The sequence below is a fragment of the Ursus maritimus genome, unplaced genomic scaffold (genome assembly GCF_017311325.1).
Source record: "Ursus maritimus isolate PB19 unplaced genomic scaffold, ASM1731132v1 scaffold_21, whole genome shotgun sequence".
In the NCBI taxonomy this organism is placed as follows: Eukaryota; Metazoa; Chordata; class Mammalia; order Carnivora; family Ursidae; genus Ursus; species Ursus maritimus.
In genome coordinates this window covers 31,330,394-31,351,703 of record NW_024424564.1, presented here as the reverse complement: position 1 = coordinate 31,351,703, position 21,310 = coordinate 31,330,394, and the positions used below count along the sequence as shown (strand labels likewise).

At 44.5% G+C, this 21,310-nt stretch overlaps 1 protein-coding gene across 1 annotated transcript in view; it reads right to left on the bottom strand.

Moving 5' to 3' along the window:
- The window catches only part of PLXNC1 (plexin C1), a 142,457-nt gene that overhangs the window by 49,072 nt on the left and 72,075 nt on the right, over positions 1–21,310 (bottom strand). The window contains exons 10-15 of the mRNA XM_040637323.1: positions 13,332–13,474; positions 10,465–10,644; positions 7,848–7,935; positions 5,331–5,534; positions 5,026–5,211; positions 2,914–3,016 (exon numbers count right to left, since the gene is read on the bottom strand). Of these exons, the coding sequence (XP_040493257.1) occupies positions 2,914–3,016; positions 5,026–5,211; positions 5,331–5,534; positions 7,848–7,935; positions 10,465–10,644; positions 13,332–13,474 (904 nt within the window). The remainder of the gene's footprint in view (positions 1–2,913; positions 3,017–5,025; positions 5,212–5,330; positions 5,535–7,847; positions 7,936–10,464; positions 10,645–13,331; positions 13,475–21,310) is intronic.

Genomic DNA, 21,310 nt, shown 5'->3' with positions numbered 1-21,310 from the left:
TGAGGAGACAGAGAGCCAGCATCAGATTGACATGTTAACTTCAAAAACAAAAAGGAAAACAAAGCCAACCTTGACATTTCTTTTAGAAAGAGAGAAAGAACAGCATTTAAGAGGTGGGATTTATAAAAGGAAAAATTCCCAGTGAGGGGTCACTCTAAAGAGGAAGACACTAAAGTGCAACTGGAAAACAAAACACTACCCACCTGAAAAGTAAAAACGAAATCAAATAACCTCCACTTGTAACCAAAGATCCCAGCTGGCTGGAAAGTAATGAAATAAGCCACGTTTCCCTGCAGCCACAGGCTGCTGATATTGGTCCGTTCTTTTTTCAATGTTTCTAAACATCCCTGGAGAAATAAAGTTGAGCCACAATTGCAGAAGGAAATCACAGATCCACGGTGAGCTCTGTAAGCCAAACTCGCGTAGATCAAGTTGGCTGACATGGGGAGTGGTCCACAACGAGCCCTTGGATCTGGGACAGGGCTTGTTCCCCACCTCGTCTGGCTTCTAACTGTGCTGTTGAGACAGTGCGCAGTACAGGCTTGCTACTCGGTTCACGTCCCCACTCTGCCAGTTACGAGCTGTGGGACCTCAGGTAAGCTCCTTAGCATCTCTGTGCCTGGCTGCCTTATCTGTCAAAGGGCCCACACCTCACTGTGATGATGAGAGGACTGCAAGAAGTAACTCACAGAAAGCATTGAGAAACTGTTGTTTAAAAAGAATATTCAACAACTGTCAACTACATTATTATTCTGGAAAGGTTTTCCTCCTTCAACAGCAACTTCATGATAAAAGCACCCATTACCAGTAGATATGCACGATCCTGGAGGAAACAAACCTCAGTACGGTTCTTCACTGGACCATTTCATAATGTCAACAGTTTTAACCATAACATGCCTTGTGCATCTTCAAAAAAGGATGGGGCACACAGTGATTTCCAAATTTATGAGACCACGGAACCCCTTTCTCCAGGAGTATGACTTGGGGTTAGCGTTCCTCGAGCCACACTTCAGGTGACACGGGCTCAGGGCACGCAAAGGGAGTGAGGCAGCCACATCCCTCCTGCGGTGGGTTTTTGATGGCTGACATCAGGGGAAGCCACAGTGGGGATTAGAAGAAGGTGGCAGGCCTAGGCCAGGGTACTTCATGTTTTCACTAATGACGTGACCGATGGGCTAAGATATTCGTACACTTTACACCTGCTTAAGCTGCTGGTCACACGTGCTGGCCTGGAATCACAGCAAGAACGGGATGTGAATTTTAAAGGGCTCTGCAGCTACCGATGAAGCCAAAGCCATGGGTCCAACCGAGCCCACCTCACCGTAAAGAGCACGAACAATCTCTACGACACAGTGAGGGGACAGGAGCGGTGAGTCGCACAAGGCACAGGAAGAGATCAGAGGCTTCTAGTAAGTCACAAAGTGGAGAGGACTTTATGGTGAGACTGGTGTCTACAGCTATGTAACACTAGCGGATTCTCAAAATAGAGCTCAGCGTTTAGAATTTATAAGTAATCTTCTTATTCAAAGCCAGTGCCAGCCAGGACTTTATTAAAACATCAAGCCCAATTCTGGATTCCAGCTATCGAACAGGGGTGGACAACTTGAGAAGCAGCACAAGAAGATACCCGAAATGATCATCAACAGAGCAAAATAGGGCCTCTGCAAAATGATTCATTCCATTGGGCCAGTTAATCACACACAGAAGTCTTTCCCTCTCTGGACTGAGAACCTGCAGGGAGAAAGGGCTGGACCTTCACTCATGGTCTCCAGCTCCAGAGGCTTGTGCAGTTCTTAGCAATACAACGTGTGTTCAGTAGACACAAGGTAAGTGGATGCAGGGATGGATGAATGAAGGAGTGCATGGAGGGGAAGAGTAGCAACCATTAAGAGAAAGTACTAGAAAGACAACGCCTGTGTTAACTCAACGAATGTGAAGTGCTCTCTTAGGTAGTAGAGAGGAGTTCTATTTCTGAGATGGACAAGAGAAAACAGACTTTGAATGAAAAGCAGCTCAGAACCACGTCACACACTAAATGGCTACAGGGACCAGGTAGGCAGATGAGTCACATAGCCCAGGTGGAGACAACAGGGAGAGGTGGGGACTGTGGCAAAACCCCCATGACCACATGTCCTCTCTCACAGTGTAGCTGCTATTCAGCTCCAGGAAACTGATGCTATGGAAAAGTGGAGATCCAATGATCTAGATCTTTCAAATTTTCAAGAGATATTTTTAAAAATGTGAATCAACTTAATTTTTTTTTAATTGAAATACAGGGGACACAAATGTTACTTTGGTCTCAGGTATAGAACGTAAGTGACTCACCTAAATTTAAAATGCTGTCAACTATTTCAGTTTTAAAAAAATGCTGTGTGGGCCAAACAAAACAGATTAATGGGCCAGACTGAGCCAGAGAGCAACCACCCTGGGATCGCCGTGCTCCAATGAGCCTTGCGATATTTTAATGATGGTATAGATCACGCTTCTAAAACATAGTGCTGCCAGGAAAAGCACAGCTGGGGTGGGAGCAGGGGGTGGTGTTTGGTGAGGTGAAAAGACAGGAGGAGATGACCAGATCCTTAAAGTCCAAAATGCCCTAGGAATTCTGAAGGAATAACGTAAATGAGACATTTGTCATCAGGATTCACAGTATTGGGGAAGTGAAGTGGACTATATTTCTCAAACACAAAGATGCCATCTTTGTAATCCAGCTTTGTATTGATGAGGCAACCCCTAAAAAATGTTTAGAAAGCCCTCAACGTGTACCTATGATTCCCTTCCCAAACTTGTGATTTGGGTTTTCACCCATTAATACTTAATTGAGGCAAACAGCCCCTGAAAGCGGAGAGTCTGCCTGCCTGACGAAAGGCCCCAGGGAATAATTTCTCTGACAAAATCAAACAAGGCACTTACCAAAGATGACAATGACCAGCAAGACAGGAAGCACAATCAGAAAGTACCAAGTGGTAGGAACTGTTTCCTGCTCGACGTAGAGCTCCAAGTTTCCCAGTTTGACCTAATGGGACAGAGTGTCATTAGACTCACGGAGTTGGGCGCCATATTTATGTACACACTTTTTCCTCCAAATCATTTTCCCCAAGATACAAAAAGGTGACAAGCTAGGTAGGATATAAGAATTCAAGTCCCACCTCGGGCAGATTGGCTGTGTAAACGTGAATGCATCGAGAACATTCACTGTGCCTCGGTTTCCAGATATGTCAGTTGAGGGGCACTGGACTATACCTGGAGATTTTAGAATTGAGTCCTCTTTGCTCTACGGGTTTAACTCAGGCATCCCATCCTCACTTTCCTCATCTCTAAAGTGGGACGTGGATAGTGACTCTTCGTAGGGCTGCTGTGAAGACTAAATGCACTTCGTCATTTGAGTGAGCAGGCTCATGGCAGTCCTCCCAAAACTCTCCAGTGGCTTCCCAGAGCTCCAAGCCAAGCCCTCACAATGGCTCACACGTCCCTTTTTTTTTTTTTTAACTTTTTTTCTCTAAGATTTTATTTATTTATTTGAGAGGGAGAGAGAGAGAGAGATCACAAGCAGGGGGTAGGGGCAGAGGGAGAAGCAGACTCCCCACTGAGCAGGGAGCCCGATGTGGGACTCAATCCCAGGACGCTGGGATCATGACCTGAGGCAGACGCTTAACTGACTGAGCCACCCAGGCGCCCGGCCACACGTTCCTAGTGATCTGTTACCTCTCCCTGCTCCCTCCACTAACCCTCCTGCCACTTTGAAAATTCCGCCTCGCTCCCTCTGCTCCAGCCACACTGGCCTCCTTGTGGCTCCTCAAATGCACCAGGCAGGCTCCTGACTCAAGACCTTTGCGACCTGCAGGTCTAGAACCCTCTACCCCAGAGAGCCCATGGCTCATTTCCTCTCCTCCTTGAGGTCCTTCCTCAAATGTCATCTTCCCAGAGACCTTTTCTGCCCACCCTTGTACACCTTGCAGCATTGCCTGCCCCCTGCTTCATTCTGCTCCGTGGCGATCACCACCACCTAACACATTTTTAATATACTTTCTTCACTCCATGTCTCTTGAGGTGATCCCCACAAAGGCAGAATTTGGGGGTCTGTTTTCTTCTCCACTGTGTTCCCATCACAGAATAGGCACTCAGGGACCATTTCACGACTAGAGATTGCTAGCATTGCTCTGCTCACCCAGTGTGACATGTGGGGACACTTGTGAGTTCAGCTGTCGTTACTGATTTGATAATAATTAGCACCCTCTTTACCACACAGATGGACCACGGGAGGCTCAGCCAAACCAAGTGACTTACCTAAGGCCATGCGGCTATTAGCTTGTGCAGCTGGGACATAAACATTTTTTTTTTTGGTCTCCCAGTCTGATGTTCTTTTTTCTTGACCTTTATTCAATATTTATGACTACAGATCATAAAGCTTTTTTTTTTTTTTGGTATAGAATGTGGAGAGCCTCATATGGCATGAGCACCATAAAGAAAGACTTCTAATGTGTTTCCATTGCCGAGGGTCTCACATCTTTATCGTGGGACATAAATATACCTGTGATGGGACCCTCAGACATGTCGGGAGGAGATGAATAGCGGCAAGCACGACTCCATGACGGAGGAAGCAGCCCACGGCCCAGAGATCCTCCGGTCTCCATCTGAATCGAATGCTACTCTGAGTGAGCTGGGTTTCTGCTAAGACATGTCATCTCTACGTTTGGCGAAAGAATGACAGCTCGTTCGTCCTGGTCTAGAGATTCTGTGCGCAGGTGCTACAGTCTAAATGTATGGCTAGAACAAAAGCTATCAAGACTCATCAGTATTAGAGACAATGGTGTGTTCAATGCTTTGACATTCGAATAGGCACAGGGACGGATCCCGCCGGCTATTTTGAGGAATTATGCTCGCGCCTGCAATAGCAGCTTTGTTTATCTGCTATTTAAAGCAAAGATCTAAAGATCCATGACAGATGCCAGTCTGGCTTCGGTGTCGCCGAGGAAGTGCCCCAAATGAGGTTCAACCAACAGGTAGGACTGTCAGGTGACTTACACGAACTTTCTTGGAAGAGGTGTCAATGCTGTTTGCATTACTGATGCCTTTAATTTTGCAAAGGATGATGGTGAGATCTTGATTTCTTGTAATATTTTCAAAACTGCAATTTAATTGCTCATTTTCCCCGTGGAAGAGGGTGATTTCAATGTCTGTCTTGGAGATGTTGAACTCGTCGTTTTCTTTCTGTGAAGAACAAAGAGGAGATGAAGAAATCAGGGCGCACAAGGGAACCCACAGACACAAGCCCAACTTGCCCGTCGAGGCAGGGGGTGCGTCCCACCCGAAGGAAGTGAGAAACGTACTTGAATTTTCACTTCCAGTTCTGTGTCCCCCTCGGGTTCGACCCGACACCCTGTGAACCTGGGGTCCTCAAGATACTGCAGGCTTCCGCAGTCCAAGTAGGTCTCCTGGACTCTCAGCTTCACGGTGACGTTTGTACGCGCTTTTAAACTCTTTAAACTGGGGGCTAAAAACCTGCAGGAATTCGCCATACAATATTCAGAGACCTGAGGGAGGAGAAAAGAGCATTTTTAACAACTTCATTACTAAGCCCCAGCCCTGCGATGAAGGAGCGAGGTGATCCGGACAACTGAACTTCTCTGTGCTCCCAATTTCTCATCTGCAAAATGGGGAGAGTGAGACTACCTCTCCTTACGGGGCTGAATGAACCCGAAATCAAGTTAAATGAAATGAGGGCTCATTAAACTAAATGGGGGCTAAATGACAGGGATTACACATGCAGAAATGCCTGGAACCCTGCCGGGCACAAAGTCAGCACTCAACGAAGGCTAGCTGCTATCACTGCGAATGCTCCTAGTGATAATCGCAGCAGCCAGAGGTCACACAACCGAGAAAGGACGTGCAGAGAGAAGAAGCCTAGAGAAAGAGGGACACCTGGCACCAAAGACGGCAGGGTCTGTGCGTCCTGTGAGCCCTTGAGGTGGGTTGGGAAATGCGGGCAGGGAAGGGACCATCCATCCCCTAGGGGAGGCCGCAGCGGTCTGCACAGTGCTGGCCACGTCCCTCCTTGTCAGGGGACCTCCTGTGGCACTTAGCGGAAGTCACTGACCCCAAGCGAGGAAAAGGTTTTGCAGACCTAACAGGAACCCAGGGAAACAAAAGCAAAAAGGACAATGTGGACCCCATGAAAATGCGGAACATGAAGGTTGGAAAGAATACAGAAAGTGTGGCCTGCTTTATAGGGTTATTTATTAGAAAACATAAATACTGTCATTGTTAGGGGTGCAGAGAAAGCCACTGGAAAAGAGGAGGTCGACAAAGGTCTTAAGGAAGAATAATAAGGGGCCCCTGGCTGGCTCAGTCCGAGGAGCGAGTGACTCCTAATCATGGGGCTGAGAATTTGAGCCCCACATTGAGTATGGACTGCTTAAAGATAAAAATCTCGAAGGAAAAAAAAGAGCAATAAAACTTGTGAAAAAAAATGTCAGGTGGGGAGTTTACCTGTTTTTTACTTTCTAACACTGGAGTTGGAAAGAGGGTGGGGGAGCGCCTGGATGGTTCAGTTAGTTAAGTGTCTGACTTGATTTCAGCTCAAGTCATGATCTCGGGGTTGTGGGGTCAAGCCCCACATCGGGCTCTGCACGCAGCATGGAGCCTGCTTGGGATTCTCTCTCTCCCTCTCCCTCTGCCCCGCACCCCCAGGTGCTCTCTTTCTCTTTCTTTCTCTAAAATTAAAAAAAAAAAATCTTTAAAAAAATAGAAGAAAGAAAAAAAGAAAAGAGAGGGTAGGAAGAGGCCATAGGTGGGAAGACCTGACGCAAAGGGCTGAGACAAACGAAAGCTCCTTCTCCCTTAACACCTCTCCAGCCCTGATCTCTCGTTCACATTTCTGGCGATACGAAGAACCAGAAAATGGTGTGCTCACATCGTGGAGACATGGCCTAGAGTCAGATACAAGGTGAGGCCTGGAACTGGCTCAGGGCGTGTCAGAGGCGGATGTGTGTATGATGAGGCTGGAAGGATGATGCAGGAAGGCCGTCGGTGCCTAGGCCCAAACCCACACTGGTCCCAAGCACGGCCACGTTTGTGGCCACAGGCAGACCTGCCAGCTTTGGCAGGAAGTGGTCAGGTGGGGCCCAAGAGGCTGCTACCTTCACATCTTTCATTAAGGAAGGACAGAAAAGGGAAGAGAGAATGGGGAGAGCATTCGAGAAGAGTGTAGAAGTGCACCCAGAGGCCCCAACCTATATCTGAAATGCATCATTTTGGGTGATGAGGCCCTTCCATGACTCTTGTCGGTGTTAACAAGTAGACAAGGGCTGGAGACCAGACCCCTGTGTGGGGAAATGCAAGGTAAGAGGAGGCCAGGTCAGAAGGAAAGGGACCAAATCAGACAACGGCAGGAGCAGGAGGAGTATAGGACAAGATTCCTGGAACTCGGGCAGGTCACTTGGCCTCCAAAGCGCAGCTCTGGTGGCACGACGGGAACACCACCACCGATGGCACAATACTGCTATCTTGACATCTCACCTTCGCCCCTCACAAGGCATTTTCACACGTATTCCTAAATACTGTCTCATTAAAGTGCCTCCCTACAAAGCCTACATGGTGCAAATGGCAGGGCTTGTCATACCAAGCTCATTCCTCTCTCCTCTGTGCCACAACTGGAAATACTCCGCCACAAGGAGAAGGTCTTATTATTTCCATTATTGCCCAGATGGTGTGTATCCCCCAACAGGTAAAAGCTTGTAATATCACAAAGGCCCAGAAATAAAAGATATTCCCCAAGAGGTGTTAGTGTGATGAAAACAAAATCATCCTTGAAAATTCCTATTATTACAAGGTAGCTGAAGACTTACATTTATGTTTCCTTTTAACTCATGTGAAATGATTAAGTTGTCAATTACGTCAAAATTTCTGCCCACGATGGTTATATTTTGGCCACCACTGCAAAGAAAAAACAATGGGAGTTTCATAGTAAACATACAGGCATTTTTGCACTTATGAACAAAGCTATCACTTTATTCCCACTTACTCTTAAACTCAGTTACATTTGAGAGCCAAGTAACATATTTTGATTTCCAATGCAGGACAATTCTAGAAGTCTTTTAATGATACTGGCCACAAATGTAGAGTTTTTAAGATACGTAAATATAAAAATTCAGGTCAGATCCTTCTTTTAATTCGAGGAAAATGCCCAAATTCCTTTATAGAATTTGGAGCCTTGCTGTGTCATGTTGCCAGATATAATCAGATCATTGGCTATACCCTGAAAAGGTTTCACTAAACAGAATATTGTTTGATTGCTGTTTAATCTATATTAAGCTACTTCAATCTAACAATTTTCAAAATCGAACTCCCAACCTACCAATTATACTTTATTTAGGGAGATAGGGAACATTTTGGACAAGGTAAAATTATAAATGACATTAAAACTATAAACTCCCATTTGGTAGACCATATAAATAACAGCTACGTTCTCTCTCTCCAAAACCAAGCCAAATGATTTCACATATTCTCAGCACATAATCGCATATAAGCAAAGTGGTCATTAGATGTGAAATAAACAGCTGTCCACAGCTCTGGCTGCCCTCACACCCCCATTCATGTAGGTCATTCCAGGGGACAGGAGCCTGGGAATGTCAGCTCTGTGCACCAGCCGGGCCCAGGACAACAAGACCACAAGGTGAGCATGAGGAGGCCAATTTCTGTAGGGCAGAAGGAAGACACTAGGCCCTGAACCAGTCACAAGGGGGAAGGGTTGAGTTGGCCTCATGCCAGCCTGTCGCCGTTACTAGAAAACCGAGCCGCGCGTGCTCTGCCAATGGCCAGACGGCAGAGCCGTGTGCTTGCCCAGGCCCACCGCAGAGTCACGGGCTCAGAATAGCGCAGGGGACTGGACACTAAGAAGCCTCATCGAATCACTATGCTGTGCACCTGAAACTAACGTAATCTTGTATGTTGACTATACTTCAATTAAAAAGATAATAAAGAAGCCCTTACTTTATGGCAAAGCAGAACGCTGGTGGTTCGGAGCACAGCAGCCTGGGAGCCCAGGCAAGTCGTTTGAATGCTCTATGCCTCAGTTTCCTCTTCTGCTAAAGGGGCTATTCCTTTTTTGACGATTAACTGAGTTAATAGATGTAACACACAAGACATGTGGGGAGTGCCACGTCAACGTTTGCTTTTATTTATAGGAAGGATTTAGACCCTGAGTGGGGAGTGCAATGCTAGAGGTTTGGTTTGGAAATTTCGGTTTTTCTCTTGCCACTGTTAGAGGCAGAACTGTTGAAGTCCCAACTCCCCTGTCCCTCGGAATTTGACTGTATTTGGAGACAGGGTCTTTACAGCAGCAATTAAGATTAAATGAGGGCATTGGGGTGGGCCCTAATCCAATAATATGACTGGTGTCCTTGTAAAAAGAGGAGATTAGGACATAGACAGTCACAGAGGGAAGACCATGTGAAGACAGAAGGAGGAGACCATTTATCTACAAGCCAAGAAAAGAGGCCTTGGAAGAAACCAACCCTGACATCTACCTCTGACTTAATCTTAAATAAGAACACTAGACCAGAAGTGTTTTTCTCCGTTTTTTTTTTCCTTATTTTTTTTTTTAAAACAAAGGTTCATCTACATTTTCATCTAGACAGTACTTTGAAAATCAGCTTCATGCTGTGTTAGGTGAAATCTCTTATTATGAAAATATCTTTAGGGTTATATTCCAAAATCTGAATACGAATTTAAATTCAACTAGGCAGACGACTTTTTTTTTTTTTTAATATATTGGAGTCATCTGGAAGAGTTTATTTTGGAATGTCAATCTCTCTCTTAGGGAGTATCTTTGAAATGTAGATACCGCTTTTCATTTAGATAGCTCCCAATATTTCCTCGAATTATTCAAAACAGCTTACTCGAAAGGTTATAAAATGAAAGATGTAAGAGAGAAGCTTTGTATCACGGGCGGGAGTGAGATGTCGTGTATTTGTATCAGAAACGTAGGCTAAGAGTAGGTACTGCAATTGAATGAACATTTTAAAAGGCGAAAGATTTATACAATCTGAAGGGAAACCACAGTATGAATGCACATTTTAGCTGTGAGCTTCCTGGCAGCCACAGCTCAGAGGAAAGCAGGATATGTTCACAGTGTTCATGGGGACGACTGCGGGTCAGATATGTGTGTGTTTTCTAGGAATAAATCCTAAGGGGAATTCTGAGAGAGGAATTTACATAGGACGACTATTTCTATATTTATTTGAGTGAAATCCATGCTCTTTATGCATATGACCCCTTTCTTTTTCTCTTTGATTCTTTTAGAGAAGGAGAAAGAAAGAGAAGAGCAGGGGGAAGGGGGACAGAGAGGTCATCTTAAGCAGGCCCCACGCCCAGCACAGAGCCCGATGTGGGGCTCAATCTCACAACCCTGAGATCATGACCCCTTTTAACACAATGACAGAAAAATATGAATCTAGAAAGCACCTGATCCAGGTGGTGGCAGGGTATATGAGGGAACAGTGTGGCAGAGCAATATACGACAAGGGTCCCACAGATGTGCAGTTCCCGCCATCGAACTGGATACACACATCCTTCATTTCTTTTCGGCTTGATGGTAGAGAGAATTTCATATGGGTGTCGTTTAGCACATGGCTAACCTGTATCCTAGAAAAGGGCAGAAAAACACCTCTTAAAGGACCCAGACGCTTAGCACAGTTGACTTCTGAACATGACCGTGTATGAACTTGACTTGAACTGCAACAGTTCACAAACTATCAGAACAGCTGGAGGCAGCTGCTGGTTCATCAGGGGCCATCGGCCACCGCAGGCATCATCTGGGGCAGGGTTCCTCTTTCTTCTGTGCATGTTTATGTTTTATTTGCGTTTCCCTTAGAAGTGGGGAAAGGAGATGTAACCATTTCCCATAAGAAGTCCTAAAAGAAAGTGGAACATGGCCTGGGTACTGAGTTAGATTAAGGAATTCCTGTTGATTTTGCTGAGTATGAGAACGGCACTATCTTCATCTGTTGGAGACAGAGACTGAAATACGCGTGAGAGAAAGGATATGGTGTCTGCAATATGCTATTGAAAACTCCAGCCACCATTCGTCCCTCTCCTCCAAAAATGAAATGAGATTGGCAAAATGTTGCTAAGTTTTGAAGTTGGAGGATGGGTACAGAGAGGTTCTCTCTTGGGTATGACTAGAAATTTCCGTAACGGAAAGCTTAAAAAAAGAGAAGTCCTAGTTGAGCGGTAGAAGGGTAGAACCCCATCCCAGGTAGAGGTAGAAGATTCTGCCATTCAGAGAGCAAAGAACCCATGGCCAGAGTCTGTGCCAAGAGCCCGGGGGTCTCAGGGTTCAATCAGCATCAGAGCCAAACTACCTCCCAAGGAGCTCCAGACAAGAAATTAGTTGGGAGTATCCTGGGTGCTTCTGACATCCACAGGACCCGCCCTCAACACCTTCAGTGGTCAAAGCAAAGCCTTCTACAATATTCTCTCCGTAACCTGCACTTCCTCTGTATATCAGGTCTACAATGGCCCTTTAAAGCAAAAAATCACGAAGACTGGTTTGTGCTGAATAACACTCAGTATAATTATGCTACGTGTGAATCTACTGTTACTACTTACAGGGTATGTGCATGATTATTACCGTTAACGCGCATATCCTTTAAGTAGTAATACTAGAGCCCAACAATAAGGCAAATTCAAAAAGCATCTGAGTCAGTGTGCATTCACACTACCTCAGATTTACACTCTAAGCTTTATATTCAGAGCCAAGCTCTAGGAAATTCATCGTAAAATGGCTGATCATTAAAATCCAGACTTGTTTATCAATTTTGGAAGGAAAGAGGTGGAGATGTGGGTCATTCTGCTATTATTCTTGTATTTTTCCCTTCAGAATAGTTAGGCATTTGAAAAATACCATATTAAAAGAGTTTGGGATTACGGCATGAACTCAGATATAGGATTAACTGGGTATTATGTTTACTTCTCGTGAACTTGGGTTCACCACTCTGATGTGGTTACAGAAATGCTACATGCAGAAAGCCCTCCCAGTCATTTAATTCAATAACTGCAGTATCTCAAGACACATTCGGAATTGAAATGAGAGCATAAAGAGTCAAAAACACGGTAATGCTCTGAGCACCAACTTATTTTCCAGTGAAGGTGATTGCCTTTCAGTGAACACACAGGTGTCTAACTTCACAGATTTAGCTACACAAAATGAAAGATTTTTGCAATAAGGTATTTAGCCAGGATCAACGGCACAAAAATGCCTATGCCGCATAGACATAGCCGCTCATGTGTGCTTGATAATTCTGGTAAACAGCAGAGCCACCCATGAACAGCTTTCTCCATCAAGATGACAGACATCCCAAATTTACTGTGAGGAGGGGGAAGAGGATGCCAGTTACATGTAGCAAATGCATGAAAACAGAAAATGCAGTAAATAAGTGTGGCAGATGAAAATGCTGTTCAAGTCTGTTTTAGTGGTTAAAAGCCAAAACACCACGCTTCCGCGCATTGTCGCCAACGCACTTCCATAATGAGAATGAGCTCAGTGTTTTATTTCATATAGACTGCCGTGTCTTTTACTTCAAATTAACCCAAACTTATGAAAGCTAACAAGCAGAAAACTCAAATTATCTATTGTGTTATTATTATGACATCTCTCTTGGGGGTAACATTTGCACAAGGATGTCGGGGAGACACTGAAAAATTCTTTTCTCTCTCAAAGTTTTATTGAAAGGATGAATTAGGGGAAAAGAAGTTACAGAAATAATGATGCCCAAATGGCACACGGACCAGATATCTGTGTTGGGGTGTTTAGTCTTTTTTTAAACTACTAATATATGTTCCACTTATTTAGCCTGAAACCAATCCAGTGAAGAGAAGGTTACAAAGAATAAAACAGATCAGGAAGGTGTTTTTTTTTTTTTTTCAACTTTGGGTGATACATTGAAAGAGCGGTCCTATTTTACCATCAAATTCCTAAGTATGCAACTATTTTTCTATGGGGATCATCTTCAAGATGATATTTGCTACTCAAAATACTTGATTTCATTAAGAGATAGGAATCAAGACCTTCAATAGGCAACATCCTTGAAATTAGTGGGTTCTGAGGTCTTGGGGGGTAAGAGGGAACAGATTCTCTCACAATTAACTTCAAATGTGGTGTTTAAATTATTCTCCTTCTTGAACTTATGTTACATCAAATATGCAAAACAATGGCCCACTTTGGCACATGGCAATACTTTGAAAGATTATAATTACAATGATATGCCTCTGGCATAAGTTTGAGCTTTTTCCTATATTACCAAGGATAAACTACTATTATATCAACTCACACATCCTTCTCGCAAGTACTGGTTCCTTTCAGGATCATCGTAATGTTGGAAGCCTGGGTGAAGTTTGCCCCTGTGACGATCACGTTACTTTTCCCTAAAGTCGATATCTTCCGTGGCTCAATGGACTTAATGTGGTAAAAGACCTGTTGGAAATAAGGATTCACACACAAGATCAAAGCCAAGAAATGGCATTGTTCCAAAAAATCTGTTTATGTGCTGCCGTTCGAAGAAATCACTGGGAAATTACGACATTTTGCAAACACAAGCAGACAGTGTTTAATGAAATCAATGAATTCAAGGAAGAGTGCTGAAGATTCACGTCTCTCAACATGCGACAGCATGAGGTCAAACCAATTAGTCTTCGTCTCACAAGACAGTTGAAAATACAGTTGAAGAGTCTGACATTCTGTCTGAAGAGTGAGATCTCACTGGAGACTCAAAAACGCTCACCGCCTCACAGCCTCAGAAGGCTCGCCATACAACAGCATGAAGGGAGAGACAAGGACTCTGCTGATGCTAGGCCAGTGTTATCATTAAGCTGGAATAAATGTCATTCTGGATAAATTTAATTCCCAGAAAACAGTCCCTATTTTTTGTTTGTCTCAGTTGGGCTATTTGAATCAAGGAGTATACTGCAGGGAAAAACTTCAATAAATGAACCCAATCAGCCACCTGATATCCAGTAGTCAGATGCCAAACCACTGTGGTGAACTGCTGCTTCTCCCTGGTACCCATTACAGACTTTATTAGGCCCTTATCAAGAAAGTTTCCCTTGCAATAACCTGCTACCCGAGGCCCCACGCCATGTAGGCTTATGCACCTTGCTTCTCTGTGTGCAACGTCTAATCAAAATCTTCTTAAAAGTCTGACTCTTGGATTGGGCTCAGGTCATGACCTCACAGGTTACGGGGGCCCTGTGTTGGGCTCTGCACTCAGCGCAGAGTCTGCTTAGGATTCTCTCTCTCTTTCTCCCTCCTCCCCCGACTCGTGCTTTCCTTTTCTCTCTCTCTCAAAGAAAGAAAGAAATAAAATCTAAAAACACAACAAAACAAATCAAGTATTCCACACAGCTAAAAAAAAAAAAAAAATACAAATTCTCCTTAAAAGAATAAGGCCTTTATTTGATGGCAAGAATCATTTCCCTTTCAAAGACAAGACAATTCTGATTCCTTTCACTTTTCTTCTACAGATGCTATCGTCTATCGTTTTGATCATTCTGTTGTTCTTTTGTGGACCATCCGCAGCATGTCTGTATTCTCCTACAGTATGGTGACCAAGACAGGACAGACAACTCTGACACCGGCCAAAATATAAAGTGCCGCACATCTCTAGCATGAGTGCGTTTCGTGCTTGTACACTTGACATCTGCAAACAACCTCCAGGGCCAGACACACAAAATCATGTGATATTCGGTGAAGCCGTAAATGCCAAACGTATCCACATGGAGGATCAAATCTAGGAGGAAGCCACTGATGGCACCTGGAGAGCATTGGTCATGCCCAGTGCTGGCTTGCCACCTGCCTTCTGAAGCAGCCTGCTACCCTCTGCTCCTTCCCCTGTGTGATGCTTCTCACAAAGGACTTGCGGGGCTGTTCAGGCTGCAACGGCTGCCGAAAGAGAGGCTGGCTTCTGCTCCTCGGCAAACACAGGTGCTGTATGTACGTAGAGCGGTCACCCGCACTCATTAGCACTGTGGATTCTGCAGATGGAGGTCGATTCATCGTTCATGTCATCACAGCAATGATGCAATGTGACAGAACTGATTCCAGGGGCAAAATTTATTTTAATCACTTAGTAGAGGACTTTTGCCCCATATTTATAGAATCATGAAGGGTCTGAAAGGGTCACTTTAATTATTCTGTTATACTTGACTGCATTTTATGGGGGAAATTATCTGCAAGAGTGGTACTTGGAATGGGGGGATTAGCAAAGACTTCAAGATAAATCCCTTGCAAATGTCAAGTGTGTGCTCTATAGCTAAAGGCTTACTCTTCGCTCTGACACAGTGACAGCTAAGTGAACACGTATTTATTGAGCACGTATGGGGTCCCCAGCAGAGCCCCAGGTGTTGTGGGAGACACATGATCTACGCGTGCCCCGGGGCAGGGGCTGGCGAACTACTGGATTTGCCTGGAGCAAGCCAAATCCCGTCCATCACTTGCCCTTGTATGGCCCGTGAAAGAAATGTCAAAAAAGTAATAATGTTCCAGGACATGCGAAAATACATGAAATTCCGATTTCAGTGTCCACAAAGGAAGTCTTTTTGGAACACAGCCACACCCATTCAGGGACGTATCACCCATGGCTGCTTCGCACGACAGCGGGGAGTAGCTGTGGCTGAGACCACGGAGCTCACAAAGCTTAAACCATTCACCGTCTGGCTCTTTGTAGAAATAAAGGTGCTAACCGTTGTACAGTAGAAGCCCACTGCCTTCTTAGGGCGGCAAGATAGCCTGCATTTTGTTTTACATTAATCCCAAAAAAGACTCACATTTACATCCAAGTCCACTGTGAGCCCCACGTTTCTTTCTGGACAGCCCTTCTGGATTCTCTGTATTGATACTGTGATATCTGCTGCTCAAGATTCTCACACACCCCAAGTAAATGCTGCTTCTCTACTCTCGGGAGAGGATAAAAAGAACCTTATAACTGAAGTAAAAAAAAAAAAAATTTAAGGGGGTTATATTTTGTGTCTTAAATGGTTCTATAAACACCATCAGAGGACCTACCACGTTGCCTTATTAACTTTTTATTTCTCCATGAGCAGAGACAGCCCTGCTACTTCAAAAGGATTTTATTTTTAAACCCTTTTGTTTAGAGAAGTTTCCATTGGCTGTCTAGGATGAAATCCAGCCCTGGTCTATCTCCTGAAAGCAGATGCTTCTAGTCTGTTTGCAAAGAGGGTCAGATTAGTTGTCCTTTGTTTGCTTGGAGAACCTCTCTTGATGTTAATGAGTGAGTTAAAGAGCTAGCAAGAGGATCTCATCGAATACATGGTGCAGGTATACAAGGAAAAAAAGAGAGAGAGAGAGGGTAGCTACATGGCTCTACCCTGTGGCTGCAACAATTCTTAGAAATATAACATCTTCTATTTTTACTGATAAAGGTTTTTAAAAATCCTGTACAGACAGAAGGCAAAGAATGACCTCCCAACAAATGTTTCACACACTTATTTTAGATCTATTTTTATATTTTAATCAAGAGTTAATCTCAGAGCCTGGTATGAAGTAGTAGGCCCCCAAGCTGACACACCAAAGGGGTTAATTTAAAAACAGAATCTAGGGGCGCCTGGGTGGTACAGCGTTTAAGCGTCTGCCTTCGGCTCAGGGCGTGATCCTGCCGTTATGGGATCGAGTCCCACATCAGGCTCCTCCGCTATGAGCCTGCTTCTTCCTCTCCCACTCCCCCTGCTTGTGTTCCCTCTCTCGCTGGCTGTCTCTATCTCTGTCGAATAAATAAATAAAAATCTTAAAAAATAAAAATAAAAATAAAAACAGAATCTAGTTTGATACAAAGAGACGCTTTCTTCCAGCCATACAGTAGGATTCCGCCCTCATCTTAGGTCCAAGGATTTCCACGCACCAAATCCAAACGCCACTGACGGTAACCTTCACCACCTGTGTTGTTCAGCAATTAACCTCAGAACAGTCCGCTTCTTGTCAGTTGCATTTTAAAGACATAAGAGCTCTTTTTAAATGGCTGCCCAATTTTAAATTATTTAATAGAACACTATGAACTCTGGTCGCTCACTAGTTTAAATTACTCCCTTTTTTGTATATGAAAGCACATTAGAAACTGGTTAATTAGGTGATTACAGAATACCCACTTATTTTTATTTTCTTAAAACGAAGTCATTGTAAGATATTGGAAACAGCACAACCCCTAAGAAATAGCTATCTCTGAAAAGGTCTAAAGGATCACTTCTGACAGTAAGAGTACTTTTTGTGAAGTCTGACGTCAACACAATTCAAATTACCATGACATTAATGGAGAAAATACTGCTATGATTGAAAAGAATATAGGAAAGAGGTGCATTAGGAAGGCTCCGTTTATTAAAACCAAATTGTACGCTATTAATCTGTTTTTTAAAAAAATCTGAATATAGCAAAGCTCTCGGTAGGCTTGGACCTGAATCAACGCTCAGTAAAACGTCTCTCAGAGTTTCACTGGTGAAATTAGTTCAAACAGGACTGGATAAAAAGTCACATGGATTCAAAACCAGCTGGAAATCTGAAACCAAAGGACATTAGAGAGATGAAAGGTAGCACAACTAATTAAAGGAAAGTGTCCTGTAGGGCCCTACAGGGGTGAATATTTGGTTCAGAATTATTTAACATCTTTATTAATGACTGAGAAGGACAGAAGTAATGTATTCATGAAATGTAGAAGTTGAAAAAAGCAGTGGCCAGCAGCGGAAATAGAAAAGTATAAAAGGAGGTGAGATACTGAAAGAAAATACAATCCCACCGAAGAAAAAATGAGAGCACCAGCTAGGACAACAGGGTCATGGATCAGACCCAAGTGAACACTCCCTCATGGGGGCCCCTGTACAGGCCCCAGGAAATGAGATGTAACCTCCAATCTCCCGATGGCCCCAGGATGTACCAAGAATCAGAGTGGCAACTGAGACAGACCAGAAGATGACAGACCAAGGTCCTGGGCTAAGAGATCAAGGCTCACTTCTCTGACCTGGAGACTCTAAGGGGAGGCTGGCCTGGCCCCAGGAGGGGCTGCCAAGGCCACTCCACATAGTTGTTACTCTTGGCCACTGAACCTTCTTCCGAGTGTGGCAACTCAGAACTGGCCTGGGTGACTGGGACTCCATGACGAGGGCGGGCAGCTCCTCCCCTCCAGAGACCCCGAGTGTAAATCAAACCCCACCCCTTTGCTGAGTTCGACTTCAGCACGAGGCTCTTGCTGCTCCACTCTCCTATAGGCCTCAGTTTCCCATCTTGGGCCTTTTTTGCTCTCGCAGTTCTAGAGAAGATGCCGCCCCTCTCTGGAGGCTCTGAAGCTAATACCCCTGCCCTGGCTGGAGGTCTTCACCCCATGCACGTTTGTGCCACAGATGGGACAGGCTCTGCCAGTCTAACACCAAGAGAAGCCAACGTTAGCTTTCTCCCGTCCAGACTGACTCTTATCATGAACACTACATCATGTAATACTTGCTTATATTCATTGAGGTCATACAGTGTAGAGCAGTGGTTAAAACTGTAGGCTCTGGCGTCAGACTGCCTGGGTTCAAAGCTCTTGCCTATCATTTACTACCCACCTGTCCTCTGCAAGCCAGCGTCGCTTCGTCTGTAAACTGGGGATAACAGGCTCACTGTGAAGCTTACATAAAGAGATACTCTGAGCTTAGGACATAGCATAGGCTCAGAAACTATGGGTTACCCCTATTCAATTTAGTACATTCTGGCACTCCTTCTTACATCTTCTTCTGTTGTACACACTCAACTGCTTCATGAAAATGAATTTTACTTCCTCCAAAATACTGTAAGTTCCACAGTGTAAGCTCCATGAGGGCACACATTTTGCCCACCTGTCTAGCACATAGTAAGTGCTCAATAAACACATTTTGAATAAATGGATAAATGAACGATTGCCACTGCATTCCACAGCACCTTGCCCACTGCTACACCCACAGAAGCCACCCAACAAGGTAGATCTTAAACTTAATTTCGCTGTTCAAGGCAAGGTGTCTGAAGGAGTCGATTTGGATTGCCTGGGAGAAATTAGGATGCATATCCAGAAGTGGTGGAGAACGAGAACAGGAGGTGCGATGAAGACAAAGAAAGAACACTATGAATGTAGGTCCCCCGAGAGCAGGAGACACGGCTTTGCAGGGTGTATTTCCACCCGACCGAGATAAGCAGACGGCGAAGAATAACAAATATTAGAACAACATCATCTCATAGATCTTCACAACCTTTCTGTGAGAACAGGAGAGGGAGAGCAGCCAGCTCTTCTCTCAGCAGGTGGAAGACTGTTAAGAAAAGCAAGGAAGGGAGGTGAGCATAGGGCCACGGGGCCAACTGTCTGAGAGAGACCGGCCTCCATGGCTGACAGTATTTCTTATCCAAAGGGCAAACACAGGGCTTTGAGTTCACGTCCCTATTTTCGTGGTGTCTTTCCTTAATGCAGCCCCCTCCCTGATGAATGACAACACACATTTGTAGCTCGGGTAAAGTGGGGATAAGGACATGAAACAGCGTGAGGGCAGCAGGCCCAACCTGAGACTGAGCCAAGAACCCTGTCTCCTAAGTGCCACGTCCTCGGATGAGCAAATTCCCACCTTAAAAGATAAATGTCTCAAGTAGCATCCTGTGGCTATCGAAGAACAAAACCCAAGCTCCTTGGCCTGGTGTGAAAGGCCCCATAGATGCAGGTTACAGTGTCATGTCAGCCCTGTGTCCCAGGACTTCCTGCACCCTTCTCTCCAGCCAGACTGAATTACTTGGGGTCTCCTGGACCCCAGGTATGGATGCCCTGCAATTTTCTGGCAACCCACTATGCTTTTGCTAATGCTAACCCCTCTGCTTAGAATACCCAGTCCTCTGTCTCCATGTGTCTTATCCCTCAATGGTTGGCTGAAATGCCATCTCTGTTTATCAATCCATCCATCCATCAAAACCTTAACCAACCACACTGATTAAGTGTTTTTAGCTGCCAGGACTGGGCTTAAATAAATAGGAATGACTAAGCCAAGACTGTGGGCACAGCCAGGCTCTCGGAGTTCGTGTAATTTCAGGTACTTCTCCTATGTTAATATTTTTTATCTTATATTCTTACTATGTACTCATGGACAAGAATCTTGAGACTGATAGCAAGACATGTGCCTGATTCATCTGTGTCCTCCTCATTGTAGCCACGAAGCTCAATATAATGGCTTTGACTAGGTGCCCAACATATACCTGTAGGAAGATTCAACTCCAGATCAGCATCATGAAGCCTAAGAAGAGGTCTGCACCATCCCCACCTTCTGTCTCCAGCACCCAGCACGCAGGAAACACTCAGCACATGGGTGGTATGGGAAGATGCATCGAGGGAGAGCTCTCAGTGGCTTCTCTGCCAGCACAAGTGTTCAGTACTTCATTTAAGGCCAACACAGGACCCAAACTAGAAATGCGGAGTTACACATCACATGATAATGAAAGACAGTAGCACACGCCAGAGCGTGAGCAATCCCTCCTGTGACCAATACTACGTCATTCCCTATGAACCGAAGTCAAGATTCTGTTCTGAGCCACGTATTCAAAGAAAACATTCCAGTATCAACAAAATACCTTTCTCCAAACTAAGAAGGGTCATTCACACAGCAGCACTGGAGACAGGCCTGGACTTTTGGTTACGTTCAGCCTTGTCTTGCCCTCTTGGTAACCCAGCCAGTTCTTCTAACCACCCAGTGTCAAAGGTCAAAAGGCACAGGAAGACACTAACATAAAAGAAATGTTAAAAGTCATTGTCTGGACTACCACTCCGCAATAAAAAGGAACACACTATTGATCTGTAAAAGAGCTTGGATGAATTTTCAGAGAATTATGTTGAGTTAAAAAGGCCAATCCCAAAAGGGCACGTCTGGATGACTCCATTTATATAGACTCCTTGCAATTATAAAATTATAGAAATGGAGAGCAGATTAGTAGAAGCCAGGGGTCAGAAATGAGGAGTAGGAGGGAGGAGGAAAGGGGGTGTGGTGATAGAGCTGTTCTGTATCTTGACTGTTATCACTGTCAGTATCTTGGTTGTGATACCATGTGATAGTTTTGCAAGATGTTACTATTGGGGGAAACCAGGCAAAAGATAGGGAAGATCTCTCTGTGTTATTTCTCTACAAGCACACGTAATCTACAATTGCCTCAAAATAAAAGTTTAAATTTTTCCCAGTCTTGAAAAAGATGAACAGAGTTGAACAACTCACACTTTCTAATTTCAAAACTTATTACAAAGCTACAGTAATGAAAACAGTGTGATATGGG